This window comes from Magnolia sinica, chromosome 3, assembly GCF_029962835.1.
Source record: "Magnolia sinica isolate HGM2019 chromosome 3, MsV1, whole genome shotgun sequence".
Lineage (NCBI taxonomy): Eukaryota > Viridiplantae > Streptophyta > Magnoliopsida > Magnoliales > Magnoliaceae > Magnolia > Magnolia sinica.
The window spans coordinates 63,208,311-63,224,183 of record NC_080575.1 but is presented as its reverse complement, the minus strand read 5'-3'; the positions used below and the strand labels follow the sequence as shown (position 1 = coordinate 63,224,183).

At 37.5% G+C, this 15,873-nt stretch overlaps 1 protein-coding gene across 4 annotated transcripts; it reads left to right on the top strand.

Annotated features, from left to right (window-relative positions):
* The first annotated feature begins 733 nt into the window (after positions 1 to 733).
* Positions 734 to 12,201, top strand: LOC131239974 (argininosuccinate synthase, chloroplastic). Of its 4 annotated transcripts, none has more exons than XM_058237948.1 (6): positions 734 to 898; positions 2,845 to 3,027; positions 5,778 to 5,852; positions 6,029 to 6,214; positions 10,183 to 10,271; positions 11,425 to 12,201. In XM_058237948.1, the coding sequence occupies exons 2-6, from the start codon at positions 2,857 to 2,859 to the stop codon at positions 11,975 to 11,977; spliced, it is 1,074 nt and encodes a 357-aa protein (XP_058093931.1). In that variant the 5' UTR covers positions 734 to 898; positions 2,845 to 2,856; the 3' UTR covers positions 11,978 to 12,201. The 4 variants fall into 4 exon arrangements, with proteins under 4 accessions (XP_058093931.1, XP_058093930.1, XP_058093929.1 ...); XM_058237947.1 differs by lacking the exon at positions 734 to 898 and adding an exon at positions 1,392 to 1,412; XM_058237946.1 differs by lacking the exon at positions 734 to 898 and adding an exon at positions 1,392 to 1,466.
* Positions 12,202 to 15,873: the final 3,672 nt, after the last annotated feature.

The window sequence follows — 15,873 nt, the reverse complement described above, 5'->3', positions numbered from 1 at the left end:
TTATGATTTAAAAGTGTGCAAAGTCTTTTTAACAATCCCTGAAGTTTCATTGAAAAATTCAACCTTTTTCCCAATGTTTCCCCATGTTTCTCAAAAAGTGTGATAAATTATGCAATACAAACGATATATCCCGTGCGATAACCGATGCGTATCTGTATTCAAAGGGTGCAATACATTGCGCGATACCGATATTTCGAACATTGCTTTTAGGAATGAATGCGTAGGAATCCTTGAGGCTATTAGGAAAGTCAAAGGTCTCGTGAAGGATTCGGTGTTTTATGTCAAGGCTGCCTCGGCTGGCTACCTTTTCTAAGGTGCCTTTGGGCTGTGCATCTTGTTTTTCTTGTGTTTGTATTCTTTTCTCTTTTTGCAAGTTTCTCAAAAAAATGTTGTTGCCTTTCTTAAAAAAACCATTCAATTGGTGTGCATTTATGATGTTGGCAATAATTTTATCCTCTTTTATGTCATTTGGAAATTGATTCTTGCATAAACATTATGTATTCGCTTGGCCCTACTTTTTTGTACCATGGAGCAGTTTCTAGACTTTGGTTGGAATTGCATCTTGGAATTATAACTTGTCCTTTATCTTCAAAAAGAAAAAAAAAAAAAAAGAGAAAAAGAAAAAAAAAAGAAAAAAAGAAAAGACAGAAAGAAAAAGAAAAAGAAAAAGAAAAGTTTATTGATGTTGTGAGCTCAATCCAATTGGATGCGCTAACGTGATTATATGCTTGCTTCATCCAATGCGACTCGTGCTTCTTTTGATTGATGTATATTTTACGCCATGTGCTTCTTTTGATTGATATACTCATGTACTTCATTTGATTATATTCTACTTTTTGCATGTTTCAGGGAAAATTATGGATGTGATGTTGTTTGCTTCACTGCTGATGTTGGTCAAGTATGTCAACGAATGTATTGCTTAATGCTTGAATCAATATTGCATGTTTTGTACTTCCAGATAGGGCTCTATGCTCAAATCAATGTCCACATTTTGTACCTAAAAACAGGCTTTATGCTCAAACCAATGTCCATGTTTTGTACTTCAAACTAGGGTTTAATGCTTGAATCTAAGTTGATGAAAGTAGTACTCCAGAGGGGGTAGAGGTTTTGAATCATTGAAGGAGATAGTACCCATGGACTGTTTGATTTATTTAAATTTTCCATATTAGATGCGCAATGTAATCAACTTGTTGATTGTAATCAACCTAATGCAATCGACTATTAGATAGTGCTTGGTTGTAATCAAACTATGTAGTAGTCTCTTACATTGCGCAGGTGGGGTTTTTTTTGTGCTCATTGCCAGGCTCCAGCCCAAATAAAGAAGGGTTGCATCAGGTTGGCAGCCGACATCAAAGTTATGCGCTAACTTCCAACTTGAATCCGAAGAATATGAGAACTAGACTGGAATGGCAGTAAAGGATTCATGTACCCTACATCAATTAATTGGGATAGTTTGGATGATGATGGTGATTAGATATGCAATATTGTTTTATGTGAAAGTAACTAAGCAAAATTTTAGTTTCAAGTGGTTGGCAAGCTGATTAATGCACACATAGTACACACAAATAAGAGGCACGAAGTCAAATTTTACATGATTATTCTCTAGTGGCAAATTAATCAGAATTTATTTCTTGAACACAATGTTGTCAAAATCATTATCATATCGTAAATCGTAGTAGGGGTTGAATCATATTGGATCGCAAATTGTATCGTAAATCATAAGATTTTTTTACAATTTTCTTAAAATTTTGAAAAAATATAAATAAATCAGATTTTTTTTATTTTTTATTTTTTATTTTTTTTATTTATTTTTATTTTTTTAAACTTTAAACTCATCTATCGTCCTTTTGCCATCAATGTGCACCAAGTAATACCATGATAGTGTTAAAGGATTCTTATTCCTTTATTTTTTGTTAAAAAACATGCGAGGGTCCTTTAATAATTTATGTTCTTTTTACCTTTCTTGAATGTAGAATCAAGGTGGAAAAGCGGCTTTCAATACTGCAGACCGACGAAAAAAGATATTTTGATTTCTAAACATCATTCCATAATACATATTAGTCATCATGATCGTAACCATCCTTAAAAACATTACAGCCAAGTCATACATCAATTTGGTGTTGCAATTAGTTACGAAGTAAGAAATCACCAAAAAAAAAAAAAACTACATGATTTATCGTTGAAGAGAATATATATATCATTTAATCTCTTATAAAAATAAAATAAAAATAATTTACCTTTTCTAAACGATTCTTAAACCCCCACCCAATTTAAAAACATAAAATGAAAGTCAAGTGAAGCTTAATATAGAAAGAACAAGTATAATTTGCATCGTAAATCAGGATTTGAATCGTAAATCAGGAATTGAATCGTAAGTCGTGGGATTCAAATCACAGAATTGTAGGATTCATATAAAAAAGGGATTCAAGGTTGGGATTCAAATCGTTTTGCTTAAGATTTGACTAAAATCGTATATTGTAAATTGTAAATCGTAAATCGTAGAATTTTGACAACACTACTTCCACATGCTTTTCTTATTTTATTTTATTTTTGTTTTTTATTATCAAATTAGGTGTTGTATTAAATTTTTGTCTTTTTCTATTGTGAGTCTCCATTCTAATCTTGAAAACATATGAGCTAGTACTTTCACATTCTTTCTTTTATGCTCCACTTCCATCACTTACTTCACATTGCTTAATACCAATCAATATTGATCCCTGTTATGTCCGAAGTTGACAATTTATTTTAACTTTCCTTTTTTCTGGTTGTCATAATCATCATTTTTCTTCATGTTTGACCTTCAGTCTATGTCTGTATTAATTACCTGACAATTGATCTTTGAAGGGTATTAAAGAAATGGATGGCTTGGAAACAAAGGCCAAAGCTAGTGGGGCAAGTCAATTGGTCGTAAAGGATTTGAAGGAGGAATTTGTGAGAGATTACATATTTCCTTGTTTGCGAGCTGGTGCCATCTATGAGAGGAAGTATTTGCTCGGGACTTCAATGGCTCGTCCTGTTATTGCTAAGGTTACACAGATGATTTTGTCTTTTTTTATTTTTTGATTGGTCACCATCACCACCATCACCTTAGCGTCTCTCCCAGAGTGTTTGGGCCTAACACTTTTAATTGTGAATGGGCAAAAGTCTTACAATTGGTTGCCGACGGGACATCAACTTTCCTCTTTACTCAGGTTCATAGAACCAGCATTACCAGTGGCTCATGTCAGCACCACTCACATGCCAACATGGTCCCGTCCAATGATAACATGCATGCCCCAATGTGCAAGCAACAAAGTAGGGTCATGGACGGACATTTGCCACACAAACGGCTAAGCATGAAACACCCACACACAGGAATGATCATGCTCGAGTAGTTCACACTCATCCATGGCTTAATCTTTGAGACAAACAGAACTCTAAAATCAAAATACCAATTTCCAAATCCCATCCAAGTTCTTGAACAATGGTTTGACATGAGCTAATGTAAGAAAATGTCTAAAACCAAAGGCGACAACAACAATTTTTTATTTAAAAGGGGGGGGAGGGAATCTTTGAGACAAACAGAACTCTAAAATCAAAATACCAATTTCCAAATCCCATCCAAGTTCTTGAACAATGGTTTGACATGAGCTAATGTAAGAAAATGTCTAAAACCGAAGCCGACAACAACAAATTTGTTTTTTTTTTAAAGGGGGGGGGGGGGTGGACATGCATGGAGAACAAATCCTCCTGATAGCAGTTCAAGCAAAGCTGTATCTATATAGATTTATGCAGATCTATTAAAAGAGCAAAACTTCCCTGATACTTTGGTCACCACCAATTATTGTAATCTCATTTTATTTTTGTTTTTATCATCCAAGCAGGTGAAATAATAGGATGCTGATAAATAGGTAACATAATGTTATGCAGTTGAAAGAATATTCAAGAGAGCATACGGAAGCTCACTTTTTATGTAGTTAAAAAGATTCAAAATTCAATAATCATTATAAAGATGAAAGGAATGCATATATATGGGATGCCCATCCAGAAAGGCCAAAACACCTTGGCTCTCTGAAGACTCGGAATAAACACCCCTCACCTGAAGAAGAACCAGTCACCTACCCGCACCTTTTACTTTTCAATCACCACTTGCATGAGAACTTCCAAAATTTGACTCCTCTAAGCAAAGACTCTTGTAGAGCTTCCTAGAAACTGACTCTACACCCACCTTTTAAACAAAGAAATCAGTTAATTAAGGAACTCTGATTACACTAAGTTAGAAATCATTCCCCATCCAGATTGAATTCGGAAACTCATTATACCCCAATGGGTTCTTCCATAGGTGTAGGGCCTGCGGGTCTCATCCATGGATTCATCTATGGGTCAAATGTTGCTCTTTGTTGAACTCTGATTTCCCTTATTCCTAGAATCCCAAGGACACCTCCACATTGAAATCAGAAAACCCACTAGACCTCACCAAACCCAAATTAGCTTCAATTGGCTCTTCCATGCATGGGCCCCACTTATGACATCATCACCCAGGGGTCCATAGCTTATGAACATGTTACCAATTTTTTCAAAACATGCCTCTAATTTTCTGTTTCTGGATTAGTTTATATTTGTGATTGATCACTTCACTTATGGTTGAATGTCTGCAGTGTTTGAGACCCCCAATAAATAGTAATGTACTTGCAGCTATCAAACTCTATGCAATTGAATTGTCAACCAGCTATTCCTGAGTCTGTGTAGCCGCAGCCACCTGAAGCATTGTAAACTGCAACCATCTTGTGCTAGAGATGGAATTTTTATGCTGATCATGTGACCAGCAATTGTGCTTTTTTAATGGATTGTTGTCTGCCAAATAGCTTTCTTCTAATTCTTGTTTTGTTTTAGATTCATGGGTTTCTGCTGTCATTAAAAACAAAACAAAAAAAAGGAGAAGAAGTGGATTTCTACTGTCAATTGACGGTTTAAGCATCATTGGTATATTGTAACTGTAAAGAATATGCCCGTGCTAATTAGTAAGACTATATCAACACCTACATCAAAATCATCTCCTTTGTAGACTTGGGAAGCCCGAGGCATAATTGCTTCCTTGTTTAATTTTCATTTCGTCTTTTTCTTTGCCTTTGGATGTTCTTCTTGCCTGCACCATTGATCCATACTCTATAATGCTCAACGCTTTCTAAGTTAATTTCTTGGAAGTAAATATTTAGCATGGAGCTACTTCTAATTGCTTAGAAGTAAATATTTAGCAGGGAGCTACTTGACAACAGTAAACCTCTCAAACCTAAAGAATATCGTGTTGTAGGGGGTTTTGACTGGAGGTTAAAGTACAGGATATTCAACAGACAAAATCAGGATATCTCGTTCTGTCATTTAAAGGTTGTTAAATAAATTTTCATGGTAGTAAGGGCCTTTGTTGGTAGTTCAGAATTATGCTAATTGAAAACCTGCTGGCTTATACCATACCTGCTGTTAGAGGGGACAAAAACCAACAAACAGATGCATTACATCTATCTCTTTCTACCAAGAAAGGAACAAAGATGCCATGACATTTGAGGGATTTCTTTCTCCTTTTCTTTTTTCTCTCTTGTATTGTGAGGTTGTGGTTGTCATTTTTTAAGAATGGTTAATGATGCTGCTTACTCAGAGGAACGATCCCACACGATAATATGATTTGACCTTCTCAACGTGTTTTAACGTAGTGCCTTATAAATATTTCCTTTCTTAATGTTATTTTGCTTTTCAGCCAGCACAAAAATCCCTTTGTCTCTAATCTATCTTTTAACTCGCAGGCCATGGTTGATGTTGCTAAGGAAGTTGGAGCAGATGCAGTTTCTCATGGATGCACGGGAAAGGGAAATGATCAGGTATTTGCATTTGCTTCCGAGGAATTATATTCACTATTTATATTTATGCTTAAAATCACTTATGTTCCATCAACATGTCTCTTCAGGTACATTTTGAGCTGACTTTCCAAGGAATTATATTTGCCACTCATCTTTCCTTTTAACCTCACTTTTGTTCCATCAATGTTTCTTTCCAGGTACGCTTTGAGCTGACTTTCTTTGCTTTGAATCCTGAACTCAATGTTGTGGCTCCATGGAGGGAGTGGGAAATTAAGGGCCGAGAAGATGCCATTGAATATGCAAAGAAACACAATGTCCCTGTTCCAGTGACAAAGAAATCTATTTACAGCAGAGATCGGAATCTGTGGCACCTTAGCCATGAGGTAATTCCAACAATTCATTGCTTTTTCTATTAAGATATGATCAATATGTTATACGATCATGGAATCTATTTATTTCAGATAGTTCCCTTGAATGATTTCGTTGCATTTTTTAACCCATTCTTTATTCTTGCGGTCTGCAGTTCATGTGTCCTTTGCAATTAGGCACGTAAAACTCTTATGGCATCACCTCATCCTTTTTTTTTTTTTTTTGTTGTATTATGTGTTTGCACTGTCTACACGTGTTCAAATACAATAACTTCCCTATGTAATCAATGGATAAGTGAAATATTGGATTTGAGTCCGGCAACTGATCGTAGCTTATAATATGTTGAAAGGTTGATGGTTGAATAAGGCCCATTGGGCAGATTCACAAGTCCATGTAATGAGACCCCAGAGGGCTAGGGTTTCTACACACTCTAAGCATCCCATGTTCTCTCTCTCTCTCTCTCTCTCATTGTTTCTCTCTTCCATCTCTCCTCTTTTTTTCTTCTTTGTCTCATTGTAGCTTCTCATAAGTTCTCAAGATTAGCACCATGTACCCATTTAACATGGTATTAGAGCCTAAGTGCCCTTAGGTTTTCTTCTTTTAGAGTTTCTTTTTCTTCTTCTTGTATGGTTTCTTCTTCTCTTTCTTTTTCTTTTTTCCTTGACTTTTTTTTTTCATTTCTTTTTTGAAGATTTTTTTTCTGGACTTGATGATTATATATATATATATATATATATTTGTAGCAGATTTTTATGTTACCTTGGCTAGGGTTTGTTAGATTTTTCCTATGAAAGTAGATTTTTGTGTTGCCTTGACTAGGGCCTGCTAGATTTTTCCTATTGAAGTAAAGCTGCTGATTTTGGCATAGGGTTTGCTGATTTTTTCTATTATGGCAGATTTTTTTAAATGTTTTTTGTGTTTCTCTTTTTAATCTCTGGTGATTCCCTTCTTTTCCTTCAATTTTCTTTTTCTTTTTCTTCTTTCTTCTTTCTTTCTTTCCTTTCTTTCTTCTTAACTCTATGAGTTTTATTCTTCTAATCTTTCTCAATAAGTGATGTTTCCCTTCCTAATCTTCGGTGGTTCCTTCCTTCCCTTTCTAATCGTCTTTTCTTTCTTCTTTCCTTCCCTACACAACAATTGCTTCTTATGAACCCCTTTCCCTTCACCCTTCATTCTTCAACAAGTGGTGGTACCCTTCTTTCCCTACACAACAACTTCTTATTAACCCTTGTCCCTTCACCCTTCACTCCTCTTTTTCATTCTTTTTCTATTTTGAGCGTCGTGTGGTCTTTTCCTCACTGACTTGTGCTTCGTGAGAAGGGGGTGGCTTGTAGTTGGAATTTTTTTAAGGTTGAAACCCTAACTCTCTACTTTTATTTATAATAGTAAAAACTTGAATGGGCTCTATGAGCCTTATTATATTACATGAACTTCAGGCCCAATAGGCCCTATTCAATCGTCAGCCTTTCAACACCCCCCCTCAAGTTGGAGTATCATAATGAAGCCTAGCCTGGAACAAAGGCTAACATAATCAAACCCAAGAAAGAAAGAAATTCTTCTCTATCATAATATAATCCTGAATGGAACCAATAATGATGTATTTGATAATACCTAATCTACTGATTTTCAACACAATTGATATCATTATAACAGGTCAACCCATCATTTGAGCGATAGACGGTATACATGATGCCCAGATACGAGAACCATGGATATAATTCTGCATTCCCCAAACTTCGGACATGATTTGGAGTTATGGATACTCCACAGAGATATAATGAGATGGCCAAAGCATGTCCAGTTTCGGTCCATGAGATAATGACTTGAAATCCAGGTCGAGCCCATCCTGGCCCATGAGCCAAGGAATCAGGCACCAACTAGGCCAGCTCAGTGGCCAAATACTTAGCCAGCCATTGTTAAATAGGCTGGACTTGTGTCATAAGCAGATGCAAGCCAGGTCTGCCCCAATTGGTTAATAGAGCCAAAGTCAGGTCTGACGTTCGAAATATCGGTATCGCGTCATGTGTCGCATCCTTGGGATACAAATACGTTTCAGTTATCACGCGGGATATATCATTTGTATTAACTTATCGTACTTGTTGGGAAACATGGGAAAACATTGGGAAAATGGTTGAATTTTTCAATGAAACTTCAGGGATTGTTAAAAAATACTTTAATACACTTTTAAATCATAACATCTCAAAAAGAAGTGCACACGATAGGTTTACTTTGCATAGGGTCCTAAGCTATGCACTGTCTGACTGAACTAATGCAACTATATTCAAATTGAATGCATAACATTTAGAGCGTATGTGATGATCATTTCATCAATCACTACTCAATACTTCGAAATTAGTTTCAATTGACAACTAGTTGAAGGGAAATTTTGAATATATATATATATATATAAATTATTTTTATTAATTTTTAATTAAAAAAATTTATTTTTAATTTTTGAAAATTGACAAGGACTTAACAATCATAGATCAACCCTCATACATACTTGATTTCATGTTTGATGTGCAACATTGCAAGCAATTTGGGAGAAATTGGAGAAATTACGAATTTTCCCCAAATCAGACCACATGTGCTCAAATTGCGAAATTAGAGTATATGCAATGATCATTTCATTAAATACTCCTAAATCCTTCAAAATTAGTCTCAATCGATAGATGGTTGAAGGAAAATTTCAAAAAAAAACATGGAGAATATGAAGAACCAATGGATATTGAAATCAAAACTCAAAATTCATGACTTTTCATGCAAAACATGAAGAACCAATGGATTTATAACCATTTGACACTGATTTAACATAATTTCAACAAAATAAAGGGATCAAAAATTGAAAATGCTCACCAGATCAAATATGTAGGATATATCGGCACTACCTGTGCGTTTCATATCGCATAGGTGGGATACAAGGTATATCGTGGGATATACTGGCTGATATCGTCGATATTTAAAACATTGCTCAGGTCCTTGTCCAACCCATGGGTGTCAAGGCTCGGCCCAAAGCAGACCCAAAGGCTGCTTTATCCCAGGCTAGCCCACTTACAACCAAGGGTACCTTGATTGCAGATTGCTCTGGTACATGGTACAGGAATGGGTACATGGGACACTACCTCCAATATGTGGACGCGTGGACACTTGGGATAGGTTCATTTGGGTTGCTCCAGTACATTATGTATATGCAATATCGTTTTATATATGAATTGATATTCTGATTTATATATGAAATGAATATTATTATTATCATGGTTCCCACATGCTTAGCAGTATATCATTTGCATTCTAGTCCATAAATAAGTATAAATACTACATTCAAAATTTAAATTTACAGCACAACTTAATAAACACTAGGAGTATAGAACCATAATTTTCTGTAAAAATAACAATCTAGATTGCAAATGATCTGAAATTTGCTGCAATTCAGAATGGAAAAATCCAAGGGGGTTGGTGATTCAGGTAATATTGTTTGCAACCTAGATCTAGATGAAGGTATACCATCTGGTGCTTAACTGCAATATCTTGCATCACTACTGATGTTGGTTTGATATGATACCTTCTGGTACTCCAAGCCTACATAATTGTTTGGGTATATCCTAGGAAACTATGCACTGTAAAATTTGCAAAAAATGGTTACGATATTATCGTACCATGATGTCACCTACAATGAGTAGAGATTTCCTTTTATATGAAGGAAAAGAAGAAGAAGAAAATAATCGGCTGCTGATATACTCTGGGACAGTTGATTCCACTTGGATATCTATGAACTTCTGCCGATGGTTAGTGGTTGGGTATATTAATTTCGTTTTGAATATTTTTATTTTATTGGGCATGTCCAACATTGAAGAAAACAAAGCTTGAAAAGGTACAAGAAAATATACAGAAAGATAAATATTTGCTGATCCTGCTACTGTTGTACATGTATGATGTGGCCAATAAGCTGACTCTTGCTTTTGTTTGATCTGGGACATGGAAGGGAGACATTTTGGAAGATCCAGCAAACGAGCCCAGCAAGGATATGTACATGATGACTGCCGACCCAGAAGATGCTCCAGATATCCCAGAGTAAGTGGATTCATTCATTTATAAACTAATATGATGAATGATACTACAAGAATTCAGAATCCCACGATCGAGGCCACCCATTATGTGAACATGATCTGGACCATTCATGAATTGTGCCCTGCCTAGTTTTCACTAGAACCTAAAACTTGCTCCTTAGAAACTCCTCTGTATGAGGAAGTCATATCATTGCCTTGACGGATTAAGTTTCCCTTCCCTTTTGGGGCATTTTAATAGAATTTTGTTACATTCACAAAAAAGAAAAAAAGCTCAATGGAGCCATCCTAATGACATGATCAGTGGCTTGTAAATGGGTGGTTGACAAATTGAGTCAGATGGTTGGGATAGTTTGATCAAAGTGGTTTTCAGGCTATGGATGATCCATGGAAGGCACACTGAATGAACGGTCTGGATCATAATAACATTATGTGGATGGGCCTAGTCATGGGATTCCGGACGGAGCTTCCATAAGAGGCTTCCGATTGTGTAATATTGCTTTGGCAATGATTTTTCCTCAAATATTTCTCGTGTTGCCTTTTATATCATTAAGCTAGCCTTTACTTTTGTTCTAGTTACCTTTTGTGTTCCCCCTAAAATCAAACATGCTTGCCATAGGAAATTTTACAAGAAACCACTGAATTTCTCAAAAACAGTAGTATTGATTTCCGGAAACTGTTAATTTCCTGCAATAATCCAAACAGTAGCAGTTTGTCATTTCCTGAAAAATAAGCAGAAAGGCAATTGATTTCTTATCTAACTTTTATGGCGAGATCTTTTCAGCAGCCATTTACTGTGGAACTGTGGTTGTATTATCTATTTGAGTACTTTATATATATATATATATATATATATATATATATATTGGTATTTATGAATATAAGTTTTGCTAGAATTATAGTGCTAATTCCAACAAGCACGGCAGGAAAAAAGATCCCACAGCACTTGACTGGCTCATATAAGCAGTCCTATGTGTGGGTCCTGCTGCTCTTTCACCTTCATGGGATTAGCTAAATTGTTCATAATTCTTCTTGGGGTCTTTTCTTTTGTTTTGATTGGCCCACACAGTGGGACCCCTATTGGCATGCTGGAAATTCATTTTCCCCCCTTCATTTGGTTGCTGATGAATTAACTCTCTCATGCGCTTGACAAAATGCAGATATGTAGAAATTGGAATACTTTCAGGCCTCCCCATTTCTGTCAATGGGAAGGAGCTTTCTCCAGCATCGCTCCTCTCCGAGCTCAATGAAATCGGAGGAAGACATGGAATTGGCCGTATTGACATGGTCGAGAACCGGCTTGTCGGAATGAAAAGCCGTGGAGTCTATGAGACTCCTGGTGGAACCATCCTCTTCACTGCAGCCCGCGAACTCGAGTCTCTGACGCTCGACAGAGAGACCATGCAAGTCAAAGACTCACTTGCACTAAAATATGCCGAGCTGGTTTATGCAGGTCGGTGGTTTGATCCTCTCCGTCAGTCCATGGACGCATTCATGGAGAAAATCACTGAGACCACAACAGGAACCGTGACTCTTAAGCTGTACAAGGGGTCAGTCACTGTGGTCGGCCGGATGAGCCCCTATAGTTTGTATAGGCAAGACATCTCATCGTTCGAGAGCGGGCAGATTTATGACCAGGCAGATGCTGCTGGATTTATACGGCTTTATGGGCTTCCGACAAGAGTGCGTGCTATGCTTGAGAAGGGAATTTAAGTGAGCAAAAGGAGTGGTAGGCATTTTAATCCCATTTTAGGTAGGCATTGGTGAGGATGTCTGTTGATTATGGCCCAGTAGCTGTTTTTGGTTTTTCTGAAGGGTAGCCTGCTAGAGTGTCTCAGAAATTTTTTAGACAGTAATAATAGTAGAGATAATTGAAATTTATGCTCCTTTTATTAGGAATTATGTGATTTTATGACTCAAAAGGATATTTAAAAGTATCTGTGGTCCATACTTCAGTAGTCCATATTTTTCTGATTAGTTGGACGGTGGGTGGACCATGCCCTCAACTTGTGGCCAATGGGGGAAGTTCTTAAATCTTCATTCTGTTGTGGCTCTAAGACAGGCCGTGGAGATATGTTCAGAGACAATAAAATGAGGTCCAGATATCAGAAGGCTAGGATCTTCCAATCAGAGAATTTTTGGGCTGGGTCTATCCAAGCAGGCATACCAGATCAACTATCCTGATCACGCACATGGGCCCAAAGGATTATGCAATTCCTCTCCAATTCGGTATGCAACGGTTCAATGGTATTGGGCTGGTCTACAATGTTAGTTTTGTATCATTTAAAAAATATGGGTTGGTTCTTTTAACATGTACATGGCATAGCTGCAGTGCAATTGAGGCCGTCCAAATCGTCTACCCAAAATGTGGATTGAGCATGAGCTGCAATGCAATTGAGGCCGTCCAAATCGTCTACCCAAACTATGGATTGAGCATGAGCAGAAGATTGTATGAACCATCTGTCTTTAGAAATCCCATTTGGACACTTCCCATTACGATTCATCCACAGCAGGACCCATGATTCTGGATGGTCTGGATAACTTTACATCAGTGCTACATGTGAGGAGGATAAATTGCCATTTTTCAAATGGTGCTAAACTAACATAAGAGTCGATGACCAGATTATGTGATTCCCGACAGTGCAGTATTGTTCGGCCTGATGTTTGATGATCTATATACCATTGATCTGATGAGCCCCACCATGAGCGAACACCAAAAGTCTTTCAGACTGGAAGATCCTTGCCACCTAATCGTTGGCTATTGGGTAGCGATCACGGATTTTGGGGTTTGGTCGATGACCCCGTCAACGTGGATTCTGTCCATCAAATAGCCATGGGCCTTGTTCAGCTTCAGTACCTGAGAATATCATCCTCCTCTGGAGCCATATTACTGATCACACGTGGCAGACGAAGTATTAATCAGGACCGTCTATCTGCTTTGTCGTACTGTGGATGGAAAATGGTTCCGATTGCGTATCCATCACATGATCCTTGACTATTTTTGTGTAGTGTATATGTCATCCAATCCGGCCATCAATTGCGGCTCACCATGAGGAAGGAACACATCCAAACTCACACCATTCAAAAAACTCAGGTGGGCCATGACAAGTTAATAAATATGTTTGAAGCGTGATCATACATGTTAGCTGTGGTACATCCTACTTAAGTTTTTCATTAGAATGATTCTTGGGATGTGCCGTGAACATGAATTGGCCCAGTGTTGGTTCCTTGGTTTATAGATTCGATCATGTGATAAGTGTGTGAGATTCCGACACGTGATAAGTGTGTGCGTGTCAGAATTGAATGTGTGGATCAATTTCCAAGTGTCAAGATAAGCAGATACTTAGCATGCAATTAAGATAGAATAAGATTGGTCACCTAATCATCCACTTACATTGGGTATTTCTTTCGCTGAATTCCTTTGTTATTTATATTATAGCCTTAACCTGACCATTTGGATATTTTTCACGTTTTAACGGTTGCTATAATTGTTTCATCACTACTTGACCTTCTTTGCTTCTAAACTTGTCATCTGTCTTGTAATCGCTTCAGTACTATCACTCTTCACTGGACCGCTTAGTGGATGACTTGACATTGCCCAATAAACACCAGCTGTATTATCGCAGAATCCTCTTTATATATCCCGAAGATCTTCAAATACACCACACAAATCCCTCTTGACTATACATAACCCGTCCCCCCCCCCCGCCTCGCCTTTGGAAAAAATGTGAAAGCGACGTGTGATCCCTCATAAATGCAGTCGTCCTTCAATACATGTGTTGATGCTACGGCTATCGCCTTTGACCGAGGTAATCCAGCATGTCAGCTCAACTTTCATTTTCCTGAATAAAAAGCTAACCCTGTGGCGACGCGTGTATAAATATCGCACCAAATGAAAAATCAATGATGCCCTACTTAATGCGCCATATTCTTAGTCGATATATGCTTTGTTTTAAACATTCTTCCTCATTTCACGCTTTCTTCTCTATATCGCTCTTCTTTCGAACTCTGAATTATGATCTTATCAATGACTGCTTCTTCGTCTTTAAATGCCTTAGATGCACTTTCCAAAAAGTTTTTCGACGATTTGATCAATGCCCCAGATGCACTTTTCGACGAAGTAATCTTCAAATCATCGATTGGAGATTATTACTTTATAGGACCAACATTCCTCCCTGAAATCAAACCTAAAGAAATCAGCATGCTGGATTCTCTGTTCCCTAACTGTCAAGGCGAAACAATACTGATTCAATCTGAATCTATCCCAGAATCATCCAATGCTTTGAAGAATCAACGATCCTGGCCAAAACCTCTACCAGAATGGGACAATTGGTTTGATCGTGTCGCTACTCAGTATGAATCATTATGGAGAGATTATGTCATCTATGAATGCACCAAACTCTCCTTATATGATTATCAATTGGATCCTGCTCTTCTTACATCAGTGTCGATATTCTAGAATTCATCCACCAATACATTCTTCTTCGGATGTGGCCTTATGAGTCCAACAATCTTGGACATTGTTGCTCTGATACTTGTACGTTATCTGAAACCAAGTAGAACTAGAACTAGACTAAGATGCTATCTAAATCAAATAGAATTTAGGGAATAATTTGTGGAATAATTATCTAAAACTTAAGTAATTCAGAGGAAGGAAAACTAGGGATTCGGAGGATCTACTTGTAGAGATCGGGAGATCTTATGCCTACATCAAGGATTATGGAATTCAAACCGAACTTACTTGAGTTTTCAAGAGATGAAAGGTATATGAATTAGAATGGATTCCGTCATCTAACCATGCCCGGAGACAAAGCAAACAACAAGATTAAACTAATTACCAACCAATCAACAATGTATGAGGATCGTCATCCTACCATGCCCATGGAGCAATGATGAACAACAGGCTTCTTCATAAACATAAAAAGGAAAGAAATATTCAAAGCCATTGCAAACCCATTGTAATTTCATTTTAAAGACTAATAAAAATATTCCTTATAATAATCATCAAAGAACAAATTCAGTTTATGCATTCATATTTAAAGCATAAAGTAGTTTCCCATCTCGCTATAGGCTTCACCTCTTAGCCCTAGCTAAGAGGTTTAGCCTATGATCATGCTAGCACCACAGAAAAACAATCAAAGGAATAAAAGGAAAAGAAAACAAGAAACAAAAAAAACCCGGATCGTCCAGCCGAATCCCTCCTGCTTCTTCTTTTCTTCCGTTCCTTCAAAGCTAAGCTTTCTTCATTTTGTTCACGTTCCAGCCGTGCCTCAACTGAGCTCCCTCTCACCAAGCTCAGCTACCCAAGCTTTCTTCCCCAAAGAATCCCTTCACTGTTTTCCTCTTTCCTCCAAGCCAAGACCGCCCCCTGTCTTCACGTCCCTTCCAGCCTTCCCACCAATCAAGCTCAAATCCCCCTCTTTCACATGCGCCAGCCTCCTTTAATGCTCCTCCCGGAACTGCTTTTGAGTCCTGCTAGAACTAGGCTGCGGAAGCTGGAGACTCCAAGCAGCCCTCTGCTGCGAGATACCTCACGCAGTCAGGAGTTCGCTGGTTCTACTCTTCTTTTTCTTTGCTTTATTTCCAAAAGGACAGCGTCCTCTGGGAGA

Bases quoted from the DNA above. Each gene is read 5' to 3' on its own strand.
- LOC131239974 (XM_058237946.1), top strand. From the start codon at position 1,407: ATGGCAGTAAAGGATTCATGTACCCTACATCAATTAATTGGGATAGTT. The intron at 6,215-10,182 runs GTAATTCCAACA...GGGACATGGAAG, and splicing joins TGTGGCACCTTAGCCATGAG to GGAGACATTTTGGAAGATCC. The intron at 10,272-11,424 runs GTAAGTGGATTC...GACAAAATGCAG, and splicing joins GATGCTCCAGATATCCCAGA to ATATGTAGAAATTGGAATAC.